At 42.9% G+C, this 17,149-nt stretch overlaps 1 protein-coding gene across 1 annotated transcript in view; it reads left to right on the forward strand.

The window, feature by feature from the left end:
• Window positions 1-17,149, forward strand: part of NBEAL1 (neurobeachin like 1) — a 119,571-nt gene that overhangs the window by 21,131 nt on the left and 81,291 nt on the right. Inside the window, exons 2-4 of the mRNA XM_066622699.1 lie at window positions 8,414-8,505; window positions 13,339-13,500; window positions 14,314-14,395. Coding sequence (XP_066478796.1) covers window positions 8,414-8,505; window positions 13,339-13,500; window positions 14,314-14,395 — 336 coding nt within the window. The remainder of the gene's footprint in view (window positions 1-8,413; window positions 8,506-13,338; window positions 13,501-14,313; window positions 14,396-17,149) is intronic.

The raw sequence follows: 17,149 nt of genomic DNA on the forward strand, positions 1-17,149 counted from the left end.
CACATCCCATCACGCTACCATTCCCAATTTCTTCTCCTACTCTGCCTTTACCCTGTTGTTCTCTAATCTCCGAGTCCCAAACTGGATGCCCCTTGTCTCCTGTCAACCTTCCCCCAGGGATCAGTTTAAAGCTGCTCTGCCACCTTTTTAATGTTATGCGCCAGCAGTCTGGTTCCATTCTGGTTCAAGTGAACATAAGAACAGCCCCACTGGATCAGGCCATAGGCCCATCTAGTCCAGCATCCTGTATCTCACAGCGGCCCACCAAATGCCCCAGGGAGCACACCAGATAACAAGAGACCTGCATCCTGGTGCCCTCCCTTGCATCTGGCATTCTGACATAAGTGAAGCCCGTCCCTCTTGTACAGGCCCTGCTTGTCGCAAAACGTTCCCCAGTGGCTAACGAATCTAAACCCATCCTCCCTACACCACTATCTCATCCACACATTGAGACCCCTGATCTCCGGCTGTCTAGCTGGCCCTGCGCGTGGAACAGGTAGCACTTCAGAGAACGCTACCTTTGAGGTCCTGGCTTTCAGCTTCCTACCTAATAGCCTAAATTTGGCTTCTAGGACCTCCCGGCTACACTTGCCCATGTCGTTGGTGCTGACGTGCACCACAACCGCTCTCTCCTCCCCAGCACTATCTACCAGCCTGTCTAAATGAGAAGTGATGTCCGCAACCTTCACACCAAGCAGGCAAGTCGCCATGCGGTCCTCACATCTGTCGCAAACCACCCCTATGTTTCTAATAATCGAATCCCCCACTACAAGAAGCCCCCGAGCCCCCTCCCGCCAAGGAGTATCCTGAGTGCGTTTGGATATGGGCCCATCCCCCCTGGAGAAGAATCCCAGGGGATTGTTTCCCTCCTCTCCAGGATGACATCCTCCAGTCCCGAGACTTCCCATCCGGGCAGCTGAGGAGCTGCACGCCTGAGGTTGGGACGAAGCCTGATCGTCCCCGGAAGTCTCCCCACGGTCCTTCTTTGCCTGCCTTTGTTTCTCCTGGTCGACCACCAAAGCTTCAAGGGAGCAGATGCATTTCCTGAGTCCCTGGAGCTCCTTACACCAAGGACACACCCATGACTTATGCCCCAGAGGCATATAGTCATACATGTGGCACTCGATGCAAAAAACTGGATAGCCCCCACCCTGCTGCTGGCTGGCTGACTGCATAGCTTTTTTAATTTTGTTTGTTTTTGTTTAGGGGTACTTAAAAACCCTACACTGGTTAGCAGCCCTCTTCTCAAGGGAAGAGAAAGGGCGGTATCTGGGGCCCTGGCTTCCTCGCCTTGCTGCTGAACTCGCACAGATGCTAAACTCGCAGTGCCTTACCTGGCACTTTGTTCCCGAGGCACTTGGTGTCCCAGAGACCACACATGCTACTGCAGCGCTTCTGGGCTTCTTTCATCATGATGATGTCATTGAGTACAGTAACTGCGTTGTGGAGTTTCTGAAAGTATACAAACTATAATGTAGAAGACACTGTGCTGGTAATGCAGTTGAATTTATGGTGATGCTATCTCTGTGTGATTGAATTTTGTCTTTTGCCCCAGCTTTGATTGTACAGTATTATAAGGAGAGTGAATCAATATTAATCAATAATTGCTGCATTGTGGGGTCATGTTTTGGCACTGAAGTGGTGGACATGGCAATATAGCTTGATAACCATATATTCCACTGGTAATTTATGTGTCTGATGAGCAGAGCTGGCCATGCTATCAACTGAAGTTGCCTTGATCACAAAGTCCTGGAAATAACATCTGCCCTGAAAATAACATCTGTTGAAAATGATGTTTAACCAGTGAGGAAAAATTGGGCTGGTCTCATATATGGGCCAAACCTTGTGGTTTGACCATCATGAATGGTGCTTGGGTGTTGCACACTTTATCCTCTTCTTGCATGCTCCAGTCCTTCTATCACTCCCTTCTTTGGACATGTCATAGTTTGCTATTGCATTCTAATTGGGCAAACTACAATTTGAATAAGGCATACGTTCTGTAGTGGGTTTCCAATTCTGGTTTTGAGGCAAACCATGATTTCCAGAAACATCAGTTTTTCCTATTTGGATGCAAAAGCAAGCTGTGGTTTGTCGGAACCAGGAAATGAAGGAAGGAATTGAATGAGGCATGTGAGCCTGAGGCAGGATGACCAAACTGTTACGTGTGAACTGAGCTGCTGAGTTCCATCAGAGGACTTCTTGGTGGTAAAGAATAGTCCTGGATGCATTGTGGTCGGCGAACAGGATTTTGCAATGTTTCAAGTCTGCTAAGCTTGATTATTAGTTTTATGTTATGTTATAGTTTTATAAGTGTAGACTACTATTAGTTTTTTTATAAACTGTTACAAATGTATTTATTTAAAATATTTACAGGTATATCCTGCCTTTTCTTATCCAATGAAGGCATTAAAGATGCTTGCACCATTATTTTTAAAAAGTGTTTTAAGATGCAAAACAATAAGCATTCAATAACGATAGAAGATTAGCAGAAAAGTCAAAACCAATAGAAAATGGACATAGCAAAGAGAAAATCACCCCAAATCATAAAAAAGCTGAGAGAAAAGAGATTTTCAACTGCTGCTAAAGTATTCATGGGGGGGGGGGAGCCTAATTTCAGATGGGTGGGAGTTTCAGAAGTTTCACCAAGGAAAGGCCCATCCTCACATTGAGCATTTGGCGATGCTCACATTTTGGCAATGGCGGCACCTGCAGGATGGCCCATCCAAGTGGTGTGTGAGTCTTAGTTTTAGACACCTTTATTGGCATTAACTCATGTTTCAACAAATAAGTCATTAAAGTAAAATAAGGTGTTAAGAAAAATAATGAATTAAAAATAAAATTAAAATAAAATAAAATAAAGGTCACACAAATTTTAAAATGCAAACAAACCATACAAATAAACATTACACCAATCTCTTACCATACTTTTCTACGACTGACAAAAGGAAATTAGCAGTGCCTCGCAACACGTCTACTGGACCGTCATTTAATAAGTATACAAGTTTCATCTGCTCTGGGAGCCCATTCTTCTTTGCTAGATTAGATTCTAGATAAAGTGCATAGCCAAATAAATTGGACAAGAGAAAAATATATGGGAGAGGGTCTCATCCTGGAGCAGAGAACAAGGGCAAAGCTGATCAAGAGGGCCCTTATGGTACCTTCCTGAGGTTACTGCTGAAGGAACAACATGTCCATCTTCTGCATTGCAGATGTCCTGATCAACAGCACCTGTGTTGTATCCAGATTTATTATCAACTTGTTTGCCTTCGTCCAGCCCTTCACTAATTCCAGACAGCGGTTCATGATTTCCACAGCTTCCCCAGCATTCCGTGGAATGGAAATATAAGAGCTGAGTGTTATCCACATATTGACTGACATCCAACCCACTCAACTCCTGATGACCTCTCACATAATATAATAATACTTATATAGTATGTCTTTATCCTGCCACTTAATCATTTTTATATGCTTTTGCCTTTTGTGCAGAGACCTACTCTACAAGTCACTTTTAAAAAAAGAAGATAGCTGAGGGCGCAATCCTAATCCTTTATGTCAGTGCTTTCCAGCCAATGGGACATGTGCTGCATCCTGCAGTTGGGTGGCACTCATGGAGGCCTCCTCAAAGTAAGGGAATGTTTGTTCCCTTACCTCAGAGCTGCATTGCTGGAAAGCACTGACATAAGGGCTTAGGATTGCACACTGAGTCATTTACAAGGTTATGAACACCAAAATTTAAGCCTCTCGCTGGTTATAATCATCTGACCAGCCTCTTTGTGAAAGCCTCCTGATGAACTGTTGCCACGTGTGCACACGTGTGCAGAGTATATTAACTTGTGGTGCCTATTTGTTTTGCTACACTATAGGCTCCCCTCTGTTCATCTCCTTAGGGCTTAAGTTGAGAAACAACAAAGACTTTAGTGCAGCCCAATAAAGCCAAGAGATTAATGTGGCCAAAGCCCAGTAAACTCTAAAGTACTATTTTCTGTGTTAAATGAAAATTACTCAACTGGAGAAGCGGTTGCATAAGGTTTGCAAGGTGGTTGAGAGCAGGGTTTGAGAGCTTGCTTTCCTCTTAATAATAATAATAGCAGCATGAATTATGCAAAGCAGTCAAACTTGCAAAAGAGATTGTGCAAATTAAGAAGATACTATGCATGTTATCTGACTTGTCTGATTTATATGGGCTGGAGAATTTACTACTTCTTGGTGCAAAATTTGGGCTGCCTGACGGCAAAATTTCTTCCTGTCCAATTTGAGTTGTAATTTTTGCTGCTGCTGTGTTGTGAACAACACAGCCCTCTTTTTGCAGGGTAATAACTTCCTCTACTTATACCATTTCTGTGAATACTATAACAGAGTCAGAAGATAGCCATTCAAGTTCGTGTTTCCAATCAATATTCTCTGGAGACATTTATTGCTTTACCTTCCTCCAAGAGATAAGCACCTACCTAAACATCACTTTATTATTATTTTTTGGTAACAGAGCCTTCAGCCCTTGCCATCATATCTCCTCCTTTACTTATTTTGTTCATATGAATTTTATGTAGCCGCTTTGAGTCCATTGGTACATTGAGGAGGTGTGTCAGAGGGGGATCGTGGAGAAAGTGGAATGCCGGGGTTTGAACCTGGCTAGGAACGTAAGAAGAGCCCTGCTGGATTGGACCCAAGGCCATTCTAGTCTAGCATCCTGTTTCTCATGGCGATCCACCATATATCTCTGGGAAGTCCATAAGCAGGAGTTGATGATATATCCCTCTCCCACCATTGCGCTTTATCACATGATCATCTGCATGTGAAACGCATGTGACCTAGGCCCTCTCTGCAGCCCTGATGCCTTAGGATCCCTGTGAATGTCTCAATACAACAAATCACAGTGTTTACTCCTCTGCATTGAGGGCTTGTTTCACATATATTCAGGATTCATTGGATTTGCATGCAGGGGTACAATTTATTTATTTTAGAAATTTATATCCTGCCTTTCTATCCAATGGGGGCACTCAAGGTGGCTCACAATTAAAAATACCTTTAAAATTCACAAATCACCACCATTCACCTTTAAAAACAAGCAAATTTTTAAAAAATTTACTTTCCCAAAATTTTAAATAATTGAATGGAGCTGGAGTCACAGCCATAACATGAGCACTCCTCAGTTAGTGGTGAATGAAAGCTTAAACATGATAGTACTTCTGGGGCTTTGCTGCTGCAGCTGTTTGGAACAAATACAGCGGGTTGGAACTTTTTTTATAATTCACTGCTGTTGAGGAGAGAGAAAAAAATGCACACATTTGTCCATATTATGGCATTCCTTTTCACTGAAGTTGGCTTGTGTTTGAAGTGTCAAGCCTCTTTGAGCCAAAGGTCAGGCATCCAGCTTGCCAGACTTGACTGTCCGCACACTATATTTTGTAAATTTCACATTCAGTTGTGGAGTTAGGTAGGCGTTTGTACCAGGTACTCCTTGCTGGTGTTGTAAACCACAATAAATTGAGCGCTGCTATTTGGGGGGGGGGGGTGTTATATTTAAATGTGAACTGAAATGCTTTTGATCAGTCCAAACTGGTGGACTTGTGATCTCTTGCTGTGCATGACAATAACAATTTTTTCTGCTTTGTCTGGTCTGGTACAGCAGTTGGCAGCATATCTGGTGGAAATCCAGCTTGCCGGTCTTATGGCAGGGACGTTTGCTTTTTTCTCTGACTTGAGAGTAAAAGTACAGTCTTAACTTATTATTAGAGTATCAAATTACTTTGAAGTTATGGTAACATATCCTTCCTGATGTGAGAATTTTTCACTTATTGCTGAATCATAATTTTAGCTGTGAGAGGTGGCCCAAGACTTACTGACACCTGAGGTGGCATGCGAAATGTTACCCCCCCTTACTCAGTGGTGTGCCAGCCTCTGCTCCTCTCACTTTCCAGTGTTCTAGGTCAGCACTCTCCTTCCCTCCACATTTCCTCTTCCTTTCTGTACCCTTCTTCCTCTTCTAGTCCAGGCCAGGGACAGGAAAGAGGAGGTGGAGGAGCAATGGAGGTATGTAGATGTACAGAGATGGGTATCCCCTAGCAATCTCTTGCCAGAGGCCACTGTTTCAGTTGGCCTCATGAGTGTGCCAGCCCTGGTTGAACTACATGGAGTTCCTGTGTGTGTGTGTGTGTGTGTGTGTGTGTGTGTGTATGTGTGTTCCAGAAACAAACATTTTCATTTGTTTGTTTCAACAAAATGACTCTTTTGTCCAGGGTTATTCAAATGCTTCTGCCTCCCAGTATCTTATTACTACGTATTATTTACAATGCTGCTTTGGTGAAATGGTCCTTAGCAGAGGACATGAGGTTGGAAAACACTTAGGGCACAATCCTAACCACCTCTCCAGCACCGACATAAGGGCAATGCAACTCTGAGGTAAGGGAACAAATATTACCTTACCTTGAGGAGGCCTCCGTGACTGCCTCTGGACTGCAGGATGCAGCACATGCCCCACTGGCATAGCTATGCTAGTATTGAAAAGTTGGCTAGGATTGTGCCCTTAGTTAAATAAGTTAAAGGTGTGTAGTCAGTTTAGGCCAGATGCAGGGGAGGGCACCAGGATGCAGGTCTCTTGTTGTCTTATGTGCTCCGTGGGGAATCTTGTGGGGCCACTGTGATATACTGGAAACTGGTCTAGATGGGCCTTTGGCCTGATCCAGCAGAGCTCTTCTTTTGTAGGCCTTTCTCTCTGAATGTGGTGGACAATGGTGAAATGGTAAATTTTGACACATATACCCCATAACCATGCCCCACTAAGACTATACAATAAAATTAACCCACATTTTACTTCGAAACATATTATATTTCCTTGAGTGGGTTACAGTAGTTTAAAAGAAATATTTAAACATTGGAAAATTGGATTTTGGCGTTGGAAAAAAAATCAAATAAATCCTAAAGGTGTGAGTGCTGATTTTTGCACTTGCGACTTAATTCCCACTGTGTTTAGTGTGACCAGAAGGACAGAAGAAGCCTGGGTGTTTGAAACGAATTTGGTAGTTCATGAGCTCACACCCTGGAAAATTTAGCAGACACCCTTGTGGTTACCAAGACTATAATTTGACTAGTTCTGGAAAGAGGATAGAAAAGCAAACTTGGCTTATATTGAGCTAAGCAGTATCCTTTCTCAAAGTTATGATTTCTCAAGAACTGAGCTTGCTTCTTGTACAGTCTTTCAAATTTTTCCACTGCCACGTAGGTGTTTGGGCTTATTTGTCAGCTGTAGTTGACAAAATGGTTTGTTTGGGTTTTTTTCAGTCCTAAAAAAACACAACAGGCAGCTGAAGGACTCTTATTTCCTCTGGAAGCAACCTCCTGTTGGTGTTTTCTTAAAAGAGTTGCTATTTTAGATAGCTTTGATATCTTCTCCTGAGTTATATCAAAGATTCTTAACTTTGATAAGAATCAGGGCTGCTTATTCCTCCACCACCCCCCCAACCTGCCCACCAACAGGGGCAGTGATGGTTCTGTGGAGGTGAGAGACGATACAAATCTGTTAACTAATGTACAGAAGAAAGTGTTTGAAGTCTGCTTTACCTGCTTAAAAACGGTGTATGACATTTGCATTCTCCAGGTCCTTTCATTGCATTTGATTACACCATGCTCCCTTGTGTTGGGGAATGTGAGCCCCCTTGCCAGCAGCATGGTGTGCCTTGACAATTTTAGGTCTTTGTCAGTGTGCTGTGAGATGAAAAAGGTTGAAAGTTACTGCACAGGCACAATTGCGGTGTGAATTGAGCAGAATGGCAAGTAGCCAGCAGTAAGACCTCTAGATCAGGGGTGTCAAACATAAGGCCCGGGGGCCGGGTGCAGCCCGTGGAAGTTTTTTATCTGGCCCTCAGGCTCTCAGCTGCTGAGCAGTGTTATGGTGTTGCTGCTGAAAGGGCAGTCCATGTGAAAATTGGGCTTCCTCATATCTTGAAATATGATCAAGATTTGTATGTTTTCTCTTCTGTTGTTTGCAGCTAATGAGTTCCTAAGTAAGAAAAAGGTGCTTATTTTTGGTTATGACCTGTTTAATGACCTCAGTGACATCACTTCTGGCCCTCAACAGGCATCATGAATGCTATTTGGCCCTCGGTATGAAACATGTTTGACACCCCTGCTCCAGATGGTTATAATTCTGAAAAATTATCACCTGGAAGTGCCCTGAGTCATTCTTGTCTAATTTCTCAGTTGCCTCCCCTACTACCATTTTCAGCCTTTTCATCCTGTTTGTTCTCCACTAGTTGTCATTTTATATCTTGCAAAAAGATGTCAAAAGGCATTCCGACAAAGATGTCTGCCCAAGAGCTGCATTGTAATACTAGAAAATATTGGGAAGAGTGAGTGCCCCTTTAAATGCTTTAGCGACAAAAACGAACTTGCTGAACGTGCTTCTTTTTCTTCACAGAAAGACCCAGACTACTTGAAGCTCTGGCTGGACAGTTTTGTCTCTAGTTATGAACAGTTTCTGGATGTGGATTTTGAGAAACTTCCCACAAGGTATGTAGGAATCAGCATCCTTTGGGCTGATTCCCAATAACAATGTACCTAAATAAGTGTGCATTATGCAATCCTGTGCATTCATGTATCTTTCTCTCTGAAGATATTTATTGTGTGTAGGGGGCGACATTGGCTTAGATAGCCATCCTGGTATCCAGGGCAAAGTTTGAAATGTTGTTCCCTGTGACGTTGCACCCAGAAATAACCTCCCCCCCCCCAGTTTTTGAAGGTGGTAGCTAAAGTGGTGATTGGCTTTGGGGAGGGGAACCAAGAAGGCGATGGAGCGAGGGGTGTTTGGTGAGTGATACTCTTTCAGCTGCAGGTGTGCTGACATGAAGGACAGTTGCTCTTTCCCTGCTAGGTATAAAATTGTATATACCTTTTATACTAGGTATAAAAAAGATGCTTCTTTGCCCAGTTAGCAGGGGTAGTCTAGATGTTGGAATCTATACGCAAGCCTCTGTTTCAGTGAAGTGCTCAGTGCACAGTTATCAGGTGAATTCAGGGTCTGGGGTAATGCCCTTCTCTGAGGTACACTTTGCGCCTTACAAATTAAAATTTCAGTGGCATCTATGCCTGTTACCTGGTCTCTTCAGTTCAAACACAACACTGTTATTGTGTTGCTGCTCATTGTTAAATCATTGGATTGCTTAGCAGTAACCTAAAGTACTGTAAACTTTCACTCTGAATAAGCCAGGTGTCTTTGTAAAGCTTCCTTTTTTCCTCTCTAGTGCACTGGTATTTCTTGATTGTCCTGGGTTACATTCTTTAAAAGTGGGTTTGGGGCTGGTAAATCATAGAGCCAAGTAAACATTCTTGTTTGCAAAGAACCAGGAAATGTCCTTGGTATGTGTTTCTTGAATGTACTTGTTGCAGCAGAGTTATTTCACACCAAGTTGGTCCCAATATCGATGACTCGATGTGTGATAAAATTGTTTAAACCTGTTAAAACAACAAATATAATCACATGACTTATTTCACTGATTCTCATCTCTGTCATGAATGTTAATGACGACTTGAAACTTGCTTAAGGGCAAAATCATTTCATACTTGAAGTCAAGAGTAAACATTGAGCAAAAGTACCTTAAACATTGAGGGCTGCACTCTTGGTTCTTTGAATTTTGATTCTTGTCATGAGAAATATTAAGATTTTGGATGAGATTAGCTAGTTGACTTCCAGTTTTGAGTGGACTGGTTTTATTTTCTTCTGCTGTATGAAGGCTGTTAGACTCCAAGCAGAATAATACAGTGCAGAAGATGGAAGTTTCCATTATCTCTGGAGCTGTTGTCAGAATGTGTTCTAGCAAGGCTCACCAAGCTGGGGGAAAAAATGTCTATTGTGTTGTTGGTATAACTGCAGCCAAATACAGGGCGTCTCAAGAAAACGTGCATACACTTTATAGCATCAAATCTATTATAATTCACACACATATTGCATATGTCCTACACAGAAACAGTTTCTTGACCCAGTTAATTTGTTAATGAATTAGATCAGGGGTCCCCAAACCCTGGCCCACCTGCGGGCCTCAGGGACTCCCAATCCGGCCTGCGGGGAACCCCCAGTCTCCAATGAGCCTCTGGTCCTCCAGAGATTTGCTGGAGCCCATGCTGGCCCGACGCAACTGCTCTCAGCGTTAGGGTGGCTGTTCGACCTCTCATGCGAGACAAGGGCTGCTTGCTGTTTGACATCTGTGATGCAGTGGCAGCAGTGAAGAAAACACCTGCCTTGTTCTGTGCAAGGTCTTTTATAGCTATTGGAAGACCTTCATTCATTCATATAAGTTCCATCTCTAATATATTCATTTATGTAAATTTATTCAAATTTTATTCCTGGCCCCCACTACAGTGTCAGAGAGATGATGTGGCCCTCCTAGCAAAAGGTTTGGACAGCCCTGAATTAGATCAAGCTCTAGAAACATTTCCCATTGGAAAGGCGGGGAGAGGGTGAAACTGGGCGGGGAGAGGGAGGAATGCAGTGGAGAGGTTTTGCAAGGGGGTGGATCGCTAGCAGTGATGGTGTGAGTCAGATCCTATCCTTTTCGGCAGCCTCCCCCTACCCGTTCTCTCCCATTGCTGAGCAGGAGGTTTACAGAGATTTCTCTTTTCACCTCTGAAGCCTCCCCCTCCATTGGATACAGTGCAGCTGTTTTTGGTGCAGCTGCACCAGTAGGGTGGGAAAGGATAGGATTGGGCTTTTAGGATTGGGCTCTGGAGCTGCAAAATATAGAGAGGGTGCTTAAAGCATCCGGCAGATCACCCCTGTGATGCAAAGGCTGTGTTTGGCTTGCCCAGGTCACAGTGTTGCATAGGCCCAGCGTAGAGTGGAGATTTTCCATATTGTTATTCAGAGGATAAATATATCGCTGGAAAATGGCATACTGCTTAGATGTTTCCAGTATGGTGGATACTTTTTAGATTAAAGTATTATTGTTTTTTCATCTCTTAACTAATAGTAGTGTTGAGAACAACATGGCAAAAGATTAAATGTGAGGGAGAACAGCACACTGGAGCTCTGCACGAGCGAGACCTTCACCGCCCTTGTGCAGGGCTGCTTTTGAGTGCTCAGTATAAAATCCGGTGTTTTGCCTTGAGATTAATGACAGGATTAAAGTTGTGACCTAAAAAAAAACAGCATATAGGATTGGGCTTGCATTGTAACAGATGTGCAGAAAAAAATATCTAGACAGCATAAATGCAAGGAAGGACTGCTGCTGTGCCTCTGAGACCTGGAGCCAAAAAGCTTCCCTTTGTGCCATCTAGTCACTAGGCATGTACGTTCGCTCAGAACTTCAGAGTCCCATCTTTTTGCTCTCTCATGGCTCATACGGATACCAACAACAGCATCATATTGTTAGCATGACTGTCTGTGTTGCGACTTCTGTCGGGAAGTGGAACGCTCTGCAGTATAATAGATTTTGTGTCAGCTGCGCCCGTAGAACATGAAAGATTAATCCACTCTGCTGCTCTGTGTTTCCCAAAGCACTCGTGGCATCTTGTTCTACTTACAATTGAAAGGGTGAAACCTTGCCAGCTGGTGAGAGTCTGCTTGCCTTACTGCAGGGGAGAATTTTGCAGTTGCAAAAGAAACTGAATACGTCGAAGTTGCATCTTCCAGTTACAGCATTTAAACGTATAGGGCAGGTGTGGGCAAACATTTTGGCAGGAGGGCCGCGTTGTCTCTCTGACGCTGTATCGGGGACCGGGAAAAATAAGACTTGATTTACATTTCAGATTTGAATAAATTTACATAACTGAATACATTAGAGATGGAACTTAAATGAATGAATGGATTTTACTAAGCTTATTTATAATACACATGAGAACTGTAATACAGGCATGTAGAACCACATGAGAACTATGAACCGTTTGCCACACACCTCTTGCACAGTGAAAACATACAGACCAAGCCAGAAACGTGTGGAGATGTAAGTTGTTCAGAGGCAATGGGGGGAGGTTCCTCATTGCAGTGCGGGCTCCAACAGTCTCCAACGGGCCAGAGGTTCATTGGAGAGTGGGGGCTCCCTGTGGGCTGAATTGGGGAACCTTGAGGGCCACAAATGGCCTCCAGTTTGGGTTTTGATATAGAGGACAAAACGTACAGATGTCTGTAGTGAGGTGATGTGAACAATGGGATTGTTGTTCTGCTGTAGAATTCAAATCCGTGTAAAAGAGACCCTAAAAATGTAGCAATACACATCAGGTTTTCTCTTCAAAGCCACCTAACAGATGTGGTGATTCACGACCAGTGGACCTGTGTCTTGGCTATACCACTTCAGACTGCAGACAGGGCTCATGTGATTGACTATTCCTCCATGCGATGATGATGATGATGATGATGATGATGATGATATCAACAACAACATCCCAGGACATAGAAGATTACATTTCAGGGAGAAGTGTCCCAGTTTAGCCTTCTCCTTTCCATGAATAGTGTACTCTAGCGGTTCCCAAACTGGGTCCTGGACTCATCAGTGGGTCATGATGACCCAATTTTTGATGGATTGCAAAATTGACAAGGTGGATTAGCCTAATGTGCATCAAGGGCTAAACAACTGCTACTGGGGAGAGCACTGCTGCCCCATCATCATTATAGCCACACCCCTTGGCATTAATATGTCAGGCAGCAGCCTCTAGAATCTCTAAAAAGTTTGGGAACTGTTGGTCTACTCCTTACAGTCTGAAGTGGTACAGCCTTGTCCTAGGCTTAGAACTCAATCCTATGCATGTCTGCTCAGAAGTCATTCCTGTTATAGTTGATGAAACTTAGTGTGGATAGAATTGCAAGGAACAGCTGATTATGTGATGTTCTTGGGTTTCTTTCTGAAATGGAGCAGTTCAAGCCATGTCAAGCTATAGCCCCTCAGGTATGCTACTTTAACTCCTCTGTTTGATTATCTGTCGCAGAAACTTGTCAAAATATTGGGCGCAATCCAGCGAGGCTAAGCACTTTTAAATCTAGCTGTATTCAGCGTGAGAGCTTGGCATGTGGTTAAATCTCTTCCAATGAAGCCAATGAGATGTAAAATGCTTACCTTGGCCTGGATTATATCCATTGATATTATGTTATCATATACTGCATATGGATCATTTATTTGGTACGTAGTTGGTGGCCAGCCCACATCCGTTTGTGATCTCATAATCGTTATGGCCAAATTGCAGGTGATGATTTCCCAGAGAAATAATATTTTTAAATATATGCCACTGTTTCTTCAATGTGTGATCTAATTGTAGAAGTGCAATTGCATTGAGTTTGACTAGAGAGACTATTGCATAAAAAGATGTTAGTGATTATTGCTTTTTGTTTATTAAAAAAGTTCCTGGGTTTCGTTTTAGGGTGGATGATGTGCCCCCTGGAATATCGCTGCTTCCTGATAACATTCTCCAGGTCTTAAGGCTCCAGCTGCTGCACTGCGTCCAAAAATTGTCAGAAGGACTGGAAGAACCACAGCAAGCATTGTCTCTTCTCCTTGTCAAATTCTTCATTATCCTTTGCAGGTATTTTAAAAAACTAATTGAAGCCTTGTGACTTTTCACAGGCAGGTTGGTGAGTGTTTTTGAGACAGAGGGCGCTGGTATTTTCCCCCTTCTTTTAGGTTTTTCCTGTACTACCAAATCCCATCTTTTGAGTTTAACTCTCTCCCTAGCATCGTTCTTCACCCTTCCACTGACTCCCCCATCTTCTGTTTTCACCCACCAGCTGCAATGGCTTCTCCATTCCTATAGCAGAGGCAAGGCCTGATCTAGAGAAAAAGACCTAGCTTCATCCACATGAACAGCTTCAGATGAAGGGCTAATCAGAAGTGAAATTATGTAACATTCAGTTCTTCTGATTCTAAACTAGTTCAGTTCCTGAAGTCTCATTTAGTATTTTTCTGTAGTTCTGGCGAAGTTTTAAAGCTCAATTCATTGCTTCCCAAACTCTCTGGGAGCTTGGGAACTGAGGTAAGTCTTTGCAGGGAAGGGGTGACGCGGCAGAATGCTAAGTGTAGCTTGAGATGGAGAGGGCTTTTCCAGTTGTAGCAGTGTCCAGTTTGGAAACTGTTGCCTTTGATGATGAAAGATTGGGTGTCAATCTCACAAGTCATGTGGTTTGCTATCTCATGGCTTGAGTGGCTGTTCATTTTAAAGACTTGCATCATCTTAACGTGAGATAATTCTTCACTTCAGTATTTTAAAATATCCTGCTTCTGGAAATCTTGATACCCCTTCCGTCCTGTCAGTCTTGTTTGCTAAATTCTAAATCATATTCCTCAACTCAGGCAATGTTACCATGTCTTTACTGCTCATGACTTTTTTTTCCTGTTTCAGAAACCTGGCTAATGTGGAAGAGATTGGTACTTGTTCCTATATTAATCATGTAATTACAATGACTACACTTTATATTCAGCAGGTAGGTGGAAGAAGTAATTCTCTTTCTTTGCTTGCTGGCCAGAAATTGATGCTGCATTGAGAATTTCTGAATTTAACTTTTGATGTTCCACATTCTGCTGCCTGTAGCTCACCTAATCTTTTATTCCCATTATTGAAACTGGTGTGACAGTGTCTACTTCAGCACTGGAGTTCAGATTTAGTTGATTAGTTAAAAGATAATAAATGAATATTTAATGATTTTGTTGATGGGGCATGAAAAGGTGATGAAAGGGTAAATGTTTCAGAACCGAATTTAGTCCCTTTTAAATATGCTGTCGAAGGCTTATACCAAATGTACAAAAAATTCACATGGAAGCTAGCATTTACAACAGATGTAGCACATGTTTGGGTACAAAACCTGAACAGTTCATATCAGTACATTTTTTCCCATAGAATAAGTCTAGTACTCTTCCCCCTTCTTTATCCATGAGTTCAGGGTTGAACACATTGTTTTTGACTGCATCATTAGAAATGCAGTTATGACTAGCACAGCTTTTTAGATGGATAAACCTCCAATTGGAGGGATTGTGTGGTTGTAAATCCCATGTGGGTTGACACAGATGTGGATTTGTATTTCATATTTGGTCTGGACCTAAGACTATCTAAGGAGATCCTTCTGTGTGTCCTGTTACAATATGAAATTTCACTGGTAGGAATGTATGCCTTCCACTTCCGATTGTAATGGGACACAAAGACTTCTTCAGATAATCTTGGAGAGCACGCTAGTTCATTTGGGAGAAAGTAGTCCTTTAGATATGGACCTACGAAGCCATGTATAGGGACCCCAGATACAAAGGGGGACAGAGTGCCTATATTTTTACCATTGTATAGGAGAGGGAATTTTGGCAGGTGCAGCTTTTTAAATCCTTCCATGTTGAGCTACACCTACCAAAATTCCTTCTTCTATACAAAGATTAAAGGTGTAGGCACTCTGTATCTGGTAACTCTAACCATGTAGGAATTTAAAGGTAATAACCAGCACTTTAAATTGAAACTGACTGGAAGTCAGTGAAGTTGGTACAACAGAGGAATTGCATGCTCAGAACGGGCGGGGACAGCATCAAGTGAAAATTGTGGTGTAGTGGTTAGAGTGTTGAACGAGCCAGGCATACCTGGGTTTAAATCCCTACTCAGCCACGAAACTCCCTCAGTTTCCCTTGGGACAGTCCCTGACTTTCAGCCTGATTTACTTTACAGCTTTGTTGTGAGGATGCCAAAATTGGGAAAGGCCATTTATACTGCTTTGAGCTCCTTGGAGGAAGATGGGTGGCATGTAAATATGAATGGCAAATAAAAATGAAGGGGAGATAAAAGAGGCAGAGCATCAAACAGAAGCTTATGAATAATACTTTGGGGTCTGAGCGCTTCTTTGAGGCTCTGCCTCTTTTTACTTCTTCTTTTGAAAAATAACCTTACTTAGAACTCTTGCAGCACCTCCTGCAATGGCGCTAACTATATTTTTCAGTTCAAATGCCTTGTTATTAAGTAATTAAAAGGCATACATGTTTTCAAATTTTGTGAGACCTTTTGGTGTAAGTTTTTTTTAAAAGGGGCCTCCAGACTTTATGTAGTTTAAGGCCTCACCAATCCTAAATCCAGCACTGGCAGTAGTCTATCTTTGATGGTTAACTCTCACATGTGGGACCATGGTCAGGTCTGTTTTCTCCAGTAGTGGGCACAAGTGATGCGCCAGCCTAAGATGGGCAAATTTTATTCTTCTCAGTTTGCTTCTGGCTAATGTCGTGAGTTTCTTTTTTAAACATTTCCTCTCCACAGAATTCAAAAATTGCTTTTTAAACTCCCCTGAATGTAACAAGCTGTTTTATGTGGTAACTATGGAAAGATAAACTCACAGGGAAAAGGCAGCGCATGTGCTCCAGAGGTACTTTCTCTTTCAGGAACTCTCACCAGATCTTTAAAAATCTTGTTTTTTGGCCTTGGGGCTTACTTAGATTTTAGTCTGGTTCAGGGAGTTGCCCAAAGGAAACACAGTGTGATAGGAAAACAGACAATGCAACTGCTTTCCGAATAACAAAAGAATTAACACTACAAAGATGCCATCCAGTTTCTTTTATTTGCCTGTTTATGGAAAGAGTTTGGTCTAGCATTTTTTAATGAAGCACAGTGAATCTTTGAATTCTAATCCAATGCAGAACTATCCCAGATGGGATATACAACTTGGTTATACAACTCCTGACTAAGGCCAGGAGTGGCTACCAGACCACCCACTTTTGGTCTTTTGAATTGGTGGCGAACCTCCTCAACTCCACACCCCAGGGCAAAGGGGTGTCGCCACCCCCCCCCCCGGAAATCCAACCCTCTCCACTAACCTGAGGCTCCCAGAGCCTTGCACAACCTGAGCCTGCGTCAGGGAAACTCTCTGAAACTCCCCTGACTCTATAAACCAGCCATTTTCAACTACTGTGCCTTGGCACACTGGTGTGCCATAAATGGTTCCCAGGTGTGCCGCGGGAATTTGGGAGAGGGTCATTTATCAATAGGACCATTAGGGGATGTGAGCCCCCATTGACAGCACAGTGTGCCTTGTAGTGTCAAAAAGCTGATGGTGTGCCTTGACCATTTTAGTGCCTTATCAGTGTGCTGAGAGATGAGAAAGGTTGAAAATCACTGCTATAAACTGTGCTTCCGGGGAACCGTTGGGAGCCTCAGAGAGGCTTCCATGGGGTCCTACAGGCTTGTGCCCAGGGCATTTGCCCCATCAGACATAATGGGA

Source organism: Tiliqua scincoides, chromosome 1 (genome assembly GCF_035046505.1).
Source record: "Tiliqua scincoides isolate rTilSci1 chromosome 1, rTilSci1.hap2, whole genome shotgun sequence".
NCBI classification, from domain to species: Eukaryota; Metazoa; Chordata; class Lepidosauria; order Squamata; family Scincidae; genus Tiliqua; species Tiliqua scincoides.